Source organism: Schistocerca cancellata, chromosome 1 (genome assembly GCF_023864275.1).
Source record: "Schistocerca cancellata isolate TAMUIC-IGC-003103 chromosome 1, iqSchCanc2.1, whole genome shotgun sequence".
NCBI lineage: Eukaryota > Metazoa > Arthropoda > Insecta > Orthoptera > Acrididae > Schistocerca > Schistocerca cancellata.
The window spans coordinates 1192007675-1192021641 of record NC_064626.1 but is presented as its reverse complement, the minus strand read 5'-3'; the positions used below and the strand labels follow the sequence as shown (position 1 = coordinate 1192021641).

Genomic DNA, 13967 nt, shown 5'->3' with positions numbered 1-13967 from the left:
TGTCATGGCATCCTAATTTGTCGATTAGTCAGGAACTGGTAGGAACTGCTACAGCCTTTCATCCCAAACTTAAAACTGAACAACACAGAACCCAGTGACCACACATCATTATTCCCTACCCCACGTAACATACAACACGGAGGATTTAATCGCTTCTTATCCAAGAGGTCCAGACTTGCCAATGACACATGTGCCCCTGTGTGTAACAAAAATCTATTCCTGTTAGTATTTACAATGTCTACTTCACAACACTCTGTCTCTGCATACATTTTCGTAGCACTGGAATTTGCTGGGAATACTGTCTTATGGATCTGGAGTTCCCACTGGTGTTTAACGATTGATTATTCTGCCTCTGCCCATTTTGTCTTCCATTCTTTACAATCTTGCTGCTGGTGCCCCACCATGCCCTATTTTGTACACTGCGGTTTGCATCACTACCTCTGGATATGCCCCTGACATCCACATTTGTAACACCTTATATCAGCAGAGAACACACCTCTTTATCCCCTACTCTCTTTAATACCTCTATCTCTCTGTGGCTATTTGGATGGCAGCAGCCAGGTCCTTTGGGGATCCTGCCTGTACCTTCCTTGACATATGGGGTGGCAATCACCTTAGAAAAGCATTCAATGCCCTACATTCCACCTCCTGGAGAATAACTTTGTTTGCTTCATCATTCTCCTTCAACTCGAATGTATTCACATTAATTTTTCTTATTTTGCTGACAGACTTTTTACTGATTTGTTCTGTCTCTGCAATACTGCACTCAACTGTTCCAGAAAGAATCTTGAGCAAGTTTGCTCTCTTTTACTGTTGTTTGTGACCCTCTCTTAGTTGCTCCAATGTAATAACATTCATCAACCCTGCGTGGTAACAGACAAATGCCTTTGCTTCCCCTGTCAAACACACTTCCTCATCTGCAGTAACTGTTCATCCATCCAGAAATCCAGCCTTGTGGCTGCCACTAGGTCAGTTACACTGATAATCCAAAACATTAGGGCCACCTGCTTAATAGCTTTGTCAGCCTTTGGAATGAAATACATAACTGATTCTGCATATCAGGGATCCAACAGTTTGTTGGTAGGTTCGTGGATGTATATGGCATTAGACGTCTATGCACAGCTCATACAATTTACGTAAATAAAGGGACCATTGATTTGCAAAAGCGGTGGTGGTGCCCAAAAGTGACCTACACGGGTTCCACAGGAGTTACATCAGGTGACTTTGTTCACCGAGACATCGATGTGAGTTCCTATAATGCACTTCAAGCCACTTCAGCACAGTTCTGGCTCAGAGACAGACAACTATAATGCTGAAAGATGGCATCACCCTCAGGGAAAACATCAAGCATGAAGGGATGTAGGGGGTTTGCAGCTACCAATGTGTCTTCAGTTACCAACACAGGTTTCATGCAAGTGCAGGAGAATGTCTTCCATAGAATAATACTGCTCCCATCAGCCGGTGTCCATGGCACACTAAACATTTCAAGCTGTTGCTCACCTCAATGACAGTGTTCATGGAGACGAGTGACCTAGTGTAAGAAAATGTGATTCACCCAAAGAGCCAACATGTTTCTATTAATTTACAGTTGAATCTTGATGGTCTCATGCTGACTTCGACCCAACACCATAATTGATGATGTCGTTGGGTCAAAGTGTGAACATATAGGAGTGATCTGATGCAGAGTTCCATTTTCAACAATGTACAATGAATGGTGTGCTGTGAAACACTTGTGCGTGCAGAGATGGGGTGCAGAGATGACACAGATCACTATATACCCTACTTCACAGAGCAAACAAGTCTCCAAACCCTATGTTCTGTGAAGAATTGTGGACATCCAACCATTTAGCGCCTAGTGGTAGTTTCACGGTCCTACCTCTTTCCGTAGGTTGTCATGACAGTAATGCACGATCATTTGACCAGCCTCACCATTTTCGAGATAATTGTTCACAGGCTCTGTGTAATAATAACCTGCCCTTTGTACAAGTCACTTATCTCAAGAGATTTCCCCATTTTCAGCCCATATCTTCACTAGGGTGATCCACCATTCGTGACTGCTCTGCTTACATACTTTTTTTTATCGCGTCATGTGCCCATAATGTCACCAGCTAGCATCCAACATTGCAGTGGGCAGAGGTCATAATGTTTTGGCTTATCAGTGTATAAATGACAGCACATCCTCCATTGACTTGCCCAAAAAGAGAGTAACTAAACTGGCAGCAGCTGAATCTAATGGAGTGGTCAAACTGGTCAAAGCCCTATCCTCTCTCACAGCAACTAGTTGCCTAAGCATTTCTGTGTTGTTGTTGTTGTGGTCTTCAGTCCTGAGACTGGTTTGATGCAGCTCTCCATGCTACTCCATCCTGTGCAAGCCTCTTCATCTCCCAGTACCTACTGCAGCCTACATACTTCTGAATCTGCTTAGTGTATTCATCTCTTGTTCTCCCTCTACGATTTTTACCCTCCACACTGCCGTCCAGTACTAAATTGGTAATCCCTTGATGCCTCAGAACATGACCTACCAACCGATCCCTTCTTCTAGTCAATTTGTGCCACAAACTCCTCTTCTCCCCAATTCTATTCAATACCTCCTCATTAGTTATGTGATATACCCATCTAATCTTCAGCATTCTTCTGTAGCATTTCTGTGTTATCTGTCTTTAAAGTGTGCTATCTGATTTATCAATAACTTAAATGCCTCCCGCTCGGAAACGCTCTGTCTAAAGTGTGCTACCTGATTTATCAAAGAGTTAAATGCCTCCCCCTCTGAAACACTCTGTGTCTCGAACTCTGACATAGTGGAACTCTTAGCCATCAAGCCACAACAATAACAAAAGGAAAAGTAAACAGTACAAAAAAAAGACAAAATACAAATGCACAGAGATAGCAACACAAATCTGCAATTGTCATTCTGACATAATCATAAGTCATTCTGACTCAGTACACTATATAGCAAAACAGTCATAGCAATTGCACATGTGATATTCAATTGGTGCTGACTCAGCACATGGTGTGCTGCGGTCTAACAGGTTACACTGCGTGCACTTCACTAGCTGTGAATAATGTTCTCTTGTGTTCCTGAGGAATTGCAATAAGTCGGCTGGTTCCTCCAGCTTCATAAATTCCACCTTCAAGTTCTTATGACAGTCCTGCTTCCTGTTCATCTGTTTTGCTCACAAATCATGAATATGAAAAAACAATCAAGTCTACCAATCCCAGTGCAGATTCTCACTGCCACTCACTGTGGCTGGAGACATGGTCCAGGATTCAGCTGCAGACATTTATATCGGCAGTGGATGATATCGCAGCACTCACTTTTGTCACCATTTGTGGAGGTGACAGGCGCCTCTGACACCACTTGTAGTGGTCGGAAGTGGACATCTTTATGATAGGTGGTGCAACTGAGTTGTCAGTGGTCAGGAAGCAGTAATTCACTATCCTGGGCAGTAAGGTAGTGATGCCAGATTGTTGACCGACATATTATCATGAAAACAGCATTATTAAAATTCACTTCATTGTGTAGTAAACTACAACAGTCACGATGACACATCACAGGTGTAAGCTGTGCACAGTCGGCAAGGACTTGCTGCTATCAGCAAGATGTTTGTTGTCATTGGCAGCTTGCAGTGCCTCTCAGCCAGTGGAATTATGAACCAGCAATGTGGCAAGGGTACTGATGCCAGTAGCAGATGGCAACCCACAGTGGCTGATACACAAACTAAAGACAGTCACACAGCTGAAGACGGGGCATGCCAGGGTGTGCAGAATCATGCCGTGGACCCAGTCTGGAAGAGGTGGCTCTCAGTGCCTGCCCTCACAAGTGGAGGCGGACAGCACTAGAGTTTGCCCACACGAGTGAAGGTGGTTGAGCAGCTGCAGAATCCCAGGCTTGAAACATAGACAGCCATGGCAGGAGGATACCAGCACCTGGAAGTAGGCCTTCTGGTGGCTCACTGGTTGAAGGCAGTACATTGCAGTATCACACTTAGTGCAGATGGTAGGCTCACAACTAACAGAGACTCAGCAGGTTAATCAGTTCTATTGAAATTACGAGTATGTGGCTGAAATGAATGACTGTGCTTTATAACTAATTATTGCACCACAAAGAACATCACACTGAGCCTGATAAAATCTTGATTAATACTGAGCCTAATCTGCTGTTGAGGTCGTACCTAATGTAGTTTACAATAACCGGAACATGAGTAACAAGCATTGTTTAAAACAGCAATTCTTTTCTTTTTACAATGAAAAATTAATTGGTATTCCATAAAAAGTTACAGAACCTGGATTTAGAAATCATTACAATTACTTCAGAATAACAAACATGTCAATGTCTGGGGAATAAAACTTGTAGACGGAGACCATGATGTGAATACAGTCAGCAGATTCAGAAGTATGTAAGCTGCTGCAGTTATTTGGGTAGGATTGCACAGGATAGAGCAGCAAAGGGAGCTGCATAAAACCAGTCTTTGGACTGAAGATCACAAGAACAACAACAACAACAAATCAGGTTCATGATGATGTACACATAATTTCATTGATGTTCATACGTATTGTGATATTTGTGTTTAAGTAGGACACTTAGTGAAATTCAAAAATGTTTGCAATGAAAAATAGGGATCGCTATGCTTTTGCATTTGATGCCTATACATAATATGTTGCTGTGTATGAAATTTAGCTATCATATTGAATTTTCCTTTAGGCTTAGATGGAGATCTCTTTCTATCACTAACCTCAAGGAAATTGATCTTATGTAACACACTCATTTGCAATCTCGCGTGCCAGTGATAAGGCCAAAATTCCTCACATTTCATAAACAGCTTGAGGTACTGAAACGTGATTTTCGCGAGTGATAGCACGCAAGGAAGAGAGTATTTTGCCATATAGTTTTCAAGCAAAACTTCATTATTTACTGTGTTATTCCAATAACTGCAGACTTTTTTGATGAAAGAATGAAATTTTTAAGAGCCACCGATGACTGGAGAAAAGAGAAATACTATGGGTTTTGGAACAATGTAAGTGAAGACATTACACATTTATTTTTGTACTGTGTTTTTTTCATAAGCTATTGATCTTACTTGTTCTCAGTTCCTCACTTAATTAAATTAACAAAACACTGTTTCAGAATTCTCCTGCAACTGTGTCTGCACAGTATGTTAATGAGGTGGTGATGTGTAAACTCTGCTGTGTTTTGGCTAAAGAAGCACTTTTTAGAATGGCAAAGAGGGAAATGGTGGTTTTACTCAAAATTTGCCACTCATGAAGTTTCTCTGAAAAGTTACAAATGGTTCACAAGTCTGGCAAAAATAAATCATTGCTTCTTTTACATTTTCAACACAATTCTTTTCAATAGATCTATTTGGATGGTCACCATGCAAGTGGAGGGGGGGGGGTGGAGGGGCTGCACTTAATATTTATTAAAATTATGAGCAAAGGCTTCAGTTAGAACAGCACTTGCCTTCCAGCACACAGACTGCCTGCCCACAACCCCATCACTACTGCTCTCCCAATGCCTGTCCTGCCAAAGGCGCATCTACCGGCCACATTATTCTGCGTGCACTCTATAAACAGTTCACTCCTTATTTTACTTTTTCTGGGCAGTCTTTGTTTGTCCTGCTTCCATGATGCTCTTGCATTAATTGTGATGGTGTTTTTATTTTATACAGCTGTGCAAAGTAAAATAGTTGCTGCGAAACATTTGAAACAGCATAAGGGACTTATGTTCATTATTTTTGGTGGGGTTGTTGTATTAAGGGACAGTCTTTATTGGGTACAGAAAATATTTTATTGTATTTGCTATCTGTCCATTCATTTAGCATGTCAGGGGGTTGGAAAATCTCTCGACCATATATTTCTACTGCTTCTAGTGAGTTGAGTTTTGTGCCTGAGGGTTGTCCATGACAGATCATGAGATCTTTATTGATGTTTGGAAAGCTGCGTTTCCTGTCACAAAGGTGAATGGCCATTCCAGATTCATGATGTACATTTAAATGTTAAGTTGGCATGTGTTCATCACATTGTATGGTAAATGATCTGCCTGTCCTATCAACATAAAAACTGGGACAGACAGGGCATGTGATCTTGTAACAACCTGGTTGTGTATGTTTGAGAAGTTGGTTGCAACTGTAAGGAAGGACAGGTTACCATTTTATTTTTTTGCGTAATAGCCCATATCTTTTGAACTGACTTGCAGTTTCATAAGAGGCTCTTGCAATGAGTAGAATATTCAAAAAAATTTTGGGGTTAGAGTCTGTTGGTAACAAGTATTAAATTATTAATTTTTCTAGCTTGTTAGACTTATGACCATCCTGAGATTTTTGTCGCTTTCATGTAACTCTGTTTGGAAAGGGTTTAGCCTGTTTTGGTATTAACAATACAGCCTAAAAAAACTACTATTATATCTTCATCCAAACAAGTGCAATTCATCTTTTTTTATGCAATGTCAGTGGATTTTAACATAAATTCATCATCAGAGACTGTATTTTGTAACAAAAAAACAAACACAGGACCCCTTTCAAACACACACAACTTCAGGTTAGACTTCAGAACTACAAATTCCTTCTTTAGAGAGGAGAGGGCGATTGGAAGGGGAAAATTAAAAGGAAAGGCAGGCCACTAGTGACCTGCTCTTCCTATTTAACGTTCCCCAACACATCCCTCTCTCCTCCCTCATGAACGTACCAGTAGTTCCCGAAGCCAGGTAGTGTTTCTCTTTTACTTTTATGTGGATCTATCGGTAGGACGAAGGTAAATTCTAGTCAGCAGTTCTGTCTCACGATTTACAAGTTTTCTCAACTGAAGTTTCCTTTGACAAACTGGAGTCAATGTTTACCTATCACGCAGACAAAATAGTGCAAAAAACCACTACTGATATTGTTTATCATCTATGAAAGGAGCAAAATCAGTTAAAAAACTAACAAGGAAAGTATTTGCATCGAACATGCACATATGTAGAAATTTTTATTACAGGACAATTATGTACCTCTCAATGAGCTGGTGAGTGTCATTTTTCTGCAAGACTCTGCAAACATGCTCTGGATTTCACTGCAGAAGCCAAATGTAAAGCTGATATCTGAACTATAAATGCAGTGAGTACTTTCAATAAAATGCTCAAAGGAATATGAATCACTACAAAACTCACAGTGAAGAGAAGCCCGCTGATCACATATCACAGCGGCACATTCTATAATATCAGTGCTCAATGCCATGTCAATGACACTTCTGAAGCAGTCCACAGATTTACCAATATCGTAGCCATCATTCTGCCACGTGTAATGAAGTACTGGTCTATATATTTCCGCAGATAATTGATTGTAATTGATAGACTGGATTTTCGCAATAATGAATCTACACTCCTGGAAATTGAAATAAGAACACCGTGAATTCATTGTCCCAGGAAGGGGAAACTTTATTGACACATTCCTGGGGTCAGATACATCACATGATCACACTGACAGAACCACAGGCACATAGACACAGGCAACAGAGCATGCACAATGTTGGCACTAGTACAGTGTATATCCACCTTTCGCAGCAATGCAGGCTGCTATTCTCCCATGGAGACGATCGTAGAGATGCTGGATGTAGTCCTGTGGAACGGCTTGCCATGCCATTTCCACCTGGTGCCTCAGTTGGACCAGCGTTCGTGCTGGACGTGCAGACCGCGTGAGACGACGCTTCATCCAGTCCCAAACATGCTCAATGGGGGACAGATCCGGAGATCTTGCTGGCCAGGGTAGTTGACTTACACCTTCTAGAGCACGTTGGGTGGCACGGGATACATGCGGACGTGCATTGTCCTGTTGGAACAGCAAGTTCCCTTGCCGGTCTAGGAATGGTAGAACGATGGGTTCGATGACGGTTTGGATGTACCGTGCACTATTCAGTGTTCCCTCGACGATAACCAGTGGTGTACGGCCAGTGTAGGAGATCGCTCCCCACACCATGATGCCGGGTGTTGGCCCTGTGTGCCTCGGTCGTATGCAGTCCTGATTGTGGTGCTCACCTGCACGGCACCAAACACGCATACGACCATCATTGGCACCAAGGCAGAAGCGACTCTCATCGCTGAAGACGACACGTCTCCATTCGGCCCTCCATTCACGCCTGTCGCGACACCACTGGAGGCGGGCTGCACGATGTTGGGGCGTGAGCGGAAGACGGCCTAACGGTGTGTGGGACCGTAGCCCAGCTTCATGGAGACAGTTGCGAATGGTCCTCGCCGATACCCCAGGAGCAACAGTGTCCCTAATTTGCTGGGAAGTGGCGGTGCGGTCCCCTACGGCACTGCGTAGGATCCTACGGTCTTGGCGTGCATCCGTGCGTCGCTGCGGTCCGGTCCCAGGTCGACGGGCACGTGCACCTTCCGCCGACCACTGGCGACAACATCGATGTACTGTGGAGACCTCACGCCCCACGTGTTGAGCAATTCGGCGGTACGTCCACCCGGCCTCCCGCATGCCCACTATACGCCCTCGCTCAAAGTCCGTCAACTGCACATACGGTTCATGTCCACACTGTCGCGGCATGCAGTGTTAAAGACTGCGATGGAGCTCCGTATGCCACGGCAAACTGGCTGACACTGACGGCGGCGGTGCACAACTGCTGCGCAGCTAGCGCCATTCGACGGCCAACACCGCGGTTCCTGGTGTGTCCGCTGTGCCGTGCGTGTGATCATTGCTTGTACAGCCCTCTCGCAGTGTCCGGAGCAAGTATGGTGGGTCTGACACACCGGTGTCAATGTGTTCTTTTTTCCATTTCCAGGAGTGTATAATGCAATTCTGGATGCATATTCCTGGGATGTAGTTTAAGAAAGTCTGTTATTCCCTTGGCATATATTTTATACTGCCTGACAAAATATGTGTCCAGAGGTCGTGCATATATTGTAGGTTTAGGTGGAATGATTTTTAAAACTACACCTTTTACGCCCAGACCAGCAGTCACAAAGTACTACTGACTTTGTCAGCAAATGTGGATTCAAAACCAATACACTTGATTCTACAAAGACATTTGGAGGGGCAATTTTTCTATTTCCGTTGACACATGGGATCAAATCTTTCCATTTGGTTCTTGGAAGGATGTATAGATTTTGTCTGCCAATTATCTGTCCACTGATACAGCAACATCATCATGTAGCTGCTTGTTGCATTGTAAACTGATTGCAACACTGAGACAATGTTTCTCTTCCCTTTCATGGCTAGTGTTCTTTCAGAATAAAGCTCATAGGTGAGCTGACTCTGATCACAGTTCCATACAGAACCCATTTTGGAAGTTATTTGTCATGATATGCACATTGACTTCAGCAACAAATGTTTAAGCTCTCTGAATCATCTCTTCTTCATCGTGCTTATCTTTTCACACTTGGAACATAGTTATATGCTATGATGATATCGTAATCTCCTCCTTCAAATTAGTAATAAATCGCTGTGACACTGGAAAGTTTGTGCACCTGAGATTTCTGGCTACATGCCATGTCCAATGTTTTAAATGCCAATAATGAATAGAAGAAATGCATTCTACGCTTCATAAAACTTCACCGTAACATGCTGCTTGATGATATTGAACTGCAGCATACAATTTCCTTTGAAAACTGTATTGCTTTTTCTTTTCTTCATCACACAGTCCAGTATGCTCTTATATCACTTTTAACTTTCAGTTTAGAGTATCTTTTCAGGAGGTTGTCATATATGTCAATACCTCTGACACAATGGCCATCATCATAAATGTTCTAGCATGTTATCATCAAACACTGTGATAACACATTTGATTTTAAACTTCTTATCAGGAGAAGGTTGGAATTCACGTTCACTGCTTCCATTGCCTCTTCTCAAACTTGCCATGACACTACTGCTTGCAGTGAGGTGTTCGTCATTGTCATCAGTAGCACCATAATTATATTACGGGAATCTGTAACGGAAGGCATCCATTCTTGAAAAATAAACTGCAAACAGCTGTTGTACAATCCTTTAATAGTACTATCGGTTTCACAATGTTGGAGTTCCATATTCAGGTACACCTAAATAAAGAAGAACAGCACATGTGGAAATTAAAAATGTTAATAGTTAGTAATAAGATGTAAATAAGAATTGTTGTTTTAAAGGGTGACCGGAAAGGATGCAATATGTGTCAGTGAGAACCATCATGGCCAGTTGCTGGCAGAATACTGAGCGTACATGTGACTAACAAGTAAACGGGCATGCATGGCTTACTTGGAAGAAATGGACAGTGCATGAAATTGTAAAGAATTTGATTAAGAATTTTGGTAGGCTTTGTTACAATAGAGATACATCATTAAAAGAAAGTGCAGTAAAATAACTAGTGAAATATAAAATGGCTCAACTAATTACATTGTAGACAATCAAATTTGGAGAGTACATTATAGTGCTTCAACTCAGTTGGGCTATTTAGAATAAATTCTGTATGATACTTCCTACTTCGCACAATCTCAGTCTCTTCTAATATATTTAAAGTATGGCCTTTCGGCTGGGAATGTAACATTTTTAAGTTATTTGAAAAATAAGTGATAGTGTGGTTCTATTCTCTTATGGGTACACAATGCTGATCTGGAATTTGTTAGATATAGGTGCTCTCACAATCTGATCTTGAAACTCTTAACTGTCTGTTCTATATACTGCATCGACATTGTGGGGCTGATAGTACTATTAAAGGATCAGACAACAGCTGTTTGCAGTTTTTTTTTCAAGACTCTTTATTATGTATAAGTGTTAAAGCAGTGATAATATTTTTACTATAATAGATAATAGAAAACATGTGAATGATTCACCTTCTACACTAATATCATTTTCAGAAAGAAGAGTTTGTCAGAACTTCATCTCAACCAGTCACAGTAAATTAGCAGGGCTGATTGCCAACTACTGAACCAGCTGATGTTTCACTACACAAACAACTTCAAAAATGCAACTTAACACACACATTGTGCCCTCTACTGGCACAGCAGCAGGCAAAGGTCGAATTCGGCATGGCATACTCAGTGGCGTCTAATGGATGACTGCAGAGATTTGCACACAAACGAATATGACTGGTTTAAAAAGGGACCTTTAAATGATCCCTTAATGGATTGTGGAGTAAATGTGTTTGCTCAAGCCCAAATACTTTCCTTGTGAGTTGGAATTGTAGTATATTATCGGCCATCTATCAGAGAGATAAAATTGAGCCACTAAATTGATTCATGCTACCACACATTCCTACATGAGTTAGTAGTGCATTACAACTTACCTCGACACAATTAGCCAAGGTTTGGCTGAATTCATGTAGAGAGGATTATTGTTCATATATTGCATAAATCTTCTTTTGTGGTCCAGTATACATTCTAATTCTGCTGCAGGTATTTTCAATGACACTACATTTTGAGTAATATCTGTATTAATTTTATTTATTGTGTCTGATGGCTCAGACCCATTTCCTTGATGCTCTGCATGAGTCTCTGGTTCGGACATACTGCTTAAATGCTTGGGGCTGGAGCCTTGACCTGATACAGTAGTTGGTCCTAGCAAATAAGAGTCATCTTCATTTGTGTACGTTGTCATTTTCTCCAAATTTAATGTGTTATCTGGTGGATCTAACATAACAGATTTCTTTCCTTCCAGTTCAGTAACATCTGCAGTGAATGTCTCTTTCAAAGGCTTAGGTCCAGTATCCTGTGTATGGTTACAGCCTTTTGTATATGTTACCATTTTCTCCAAGTGCAAAGGTTCAAATGAACTTTGCAGTGGCAAAGAGACATCCTGTGAATAATCTTTCATGGGAGATTGATGGGTATGCTCAACTGGAAACATCATCTGATCATCTTGAATATTTTGGGCAGGCCCTGAATCAATCAGAACATTGCAAACATTATTCCCAAACTCTTTTTCTGTATGCCTAGTTGCTTGTGAGGGTGTATACCCTTCAGTTCTTCCACCAGAAATTTTGTCTGATTCTTCAAATGGAGGGAGAATTATCAGCTTCACATTACTCCTTGTCCTGTAACAAAATTATTCATATAAATTTCATTTTTACCGTACAAATTAAGATTTTGTGCGTGTTGTGAGAGAAATATGGGGAATAACAATTGAGGTGTGCGCACAAATAACGCTGTATGGCACATTTTGACATTTCGTAGAATCGCATGGAATAAGGCTGTGTACGGCAGTCTGCATCGCCTGCTGTTATAATTGACATGTTCATCATCCGAGGGCACCACCAAACAGCGACGAGACGCGCACAGTTTTCGCGCCTCTGCGCGAAAAATGCTGTATGTTACAAGAATGGCGGAGTGCAGCAAGGTGACACTTACTGCAAGTGATTTGAAACATGCAAATAATGCACGGAAAAGGAAAATTAACATTGGTAGTCGGCAGCATATTAAGAGGAAAAGGCTTCGTGATGCTAGACTGGAACATAAATCACGAAAAGGAAAGGTAGTTCCTGCGAAACAGCGTCCAACACAGGTGAGTGGAATAATGCTGTATGGGTTTTGTAAAAAGGTGTATGTCTTTAGAGAAGCATATGTGTCCTGTAAAGCGGCGACGTGTCCTGTAGAGTACATGGCTCTAATGACATGTTATGTGTACCTTCTGAAAACATTACAGCAAAAGTATGTAACATGAATGAAATTAACTACAGTTCTGTAGTTATCATTGGCGAAAAAATAGAATACTCAGTCTGAGTAATGCTATATTATTAAAAGAGAATGTGAAATTTGATAATCTAGTTGAATATTTGGTAGTAATAATGATTGTTTTCGTGATTCAGGATCATGTATGCAATGCAGAAGTGTGCTCAAAAGAAGGATGCAACGACATAAACCGGGAAATGAAGTTAAAGCTGTAAACTTAAAAAATCCATGGAAACAGGCGTGCCAGCCAGGCACAAGAGAGGTAAGGCAGACGATACTTCACGGAAACAAGCTACTTTCAAATACAAAGTTTACTCCAAAGAAGTGTGTCAAAAAACATTGCTTGACATATTCTCCATCACCCAGCAACAAATACAGACTCTGCAACGTAAAGTAAAAGGCGGAATAACCACTCCTAAAGACAGTTGAGGAAAACATTGCAATAGGCCACATGCCATATCACATGACGACAGAGCTCTTATTCGGCAACACATATCACGTTTCCCAAAGCAGATGAGCCATTACAGCAGGAATAAATCCTCAAAAGAATGTCCGCACCCCGATCTCAACCTCTGTAGAATGTATCGGTTGTTTACCGAAAAGTTTCTTGATAAGTCAATAAGCAGGTCATTCAATCAAAGTGTGTTTCAAACAGATTTTAATCTGCGTTTCAGAACACCTAGATCAGATACTTGCAGACTGTGTGATTTGTTGTTTAACAAAATGATTGCAGATTCAGATGAAATAGAACTGCACAAGATTGAAATTGAGAGTCAGTTGCATCATTCAAGGGCAGACCAAGCTTACAAAGCCCTAAAAAACGATACGGAAATGGCTACGAGGAATAACAATATACATGTTATATGTATTGACCTACAACACATTTTACTTTGTCCTACATTGACTCATTCCACGGTATTCTACCAGAGACAGCTGTCATCGTATAATTTCACGATTCATGACGTTGGTACTGGAAACATCACCATAAATTTGTGGGATGAATCCACTGCAAGGAGAGGTTCAGCCGAAATAGTTTCCTGTCTGCTTAAATTTGTGACACACAATTATGATATGCTTGAAGAAGGTATGGAACGAAAACTGATTGTTTGGTCTGACCGCTGTGTCAGGCAGAACAACAACTGGAGAGTTTTAGCACTTTATTTCAATCTGATCAGCCGCAAGTACTTTACAGAAATACATCAGAAGTTTTTATGTTTGGGTCACAGTTTCCTACCTCGTGGCAGGAATTTTGCAGTCATCGAGAAAAGAAAGAAAGTGTCAAAAGTTATGGTTCCTTCAGAATGGAAGCAAGTCATTGCCAAGGCCTTTGTCGATCCTTCAAAACTGGCCA

The 13967-nt window shown here is 41.4% G+C and overlaps 1 protein-coding gene across 5 annotated transcripts in view; it reads right to left on the bottom strand.

Annotated features, from left to right (window-relative positions):
- LOC126094416 (uncharacterized) overlaps positions 1-13967 on the bottom strand; it is a 214355-nt gene that overhangs the window by 84283 nt on the left and 116105 nt on the right. For all 5 annotated transcript variants that reach the window (XR_007521834.1, XR_007521837.1, XM_049908801.1 and 2 more), the window contains exon 8: positions 11236-11982. Coding sequence is in view for 3 of the 5 variants with exons in the window: in XM_049908801.1 (XP_049764758.1) it covers positions 11236-11982 (747 nt within the window). In the remaining 2 variants the exon portion in view is untranslated. The remainder of the gene's footprint in view (positions 1-11235; positions 11983-13967) is intronic.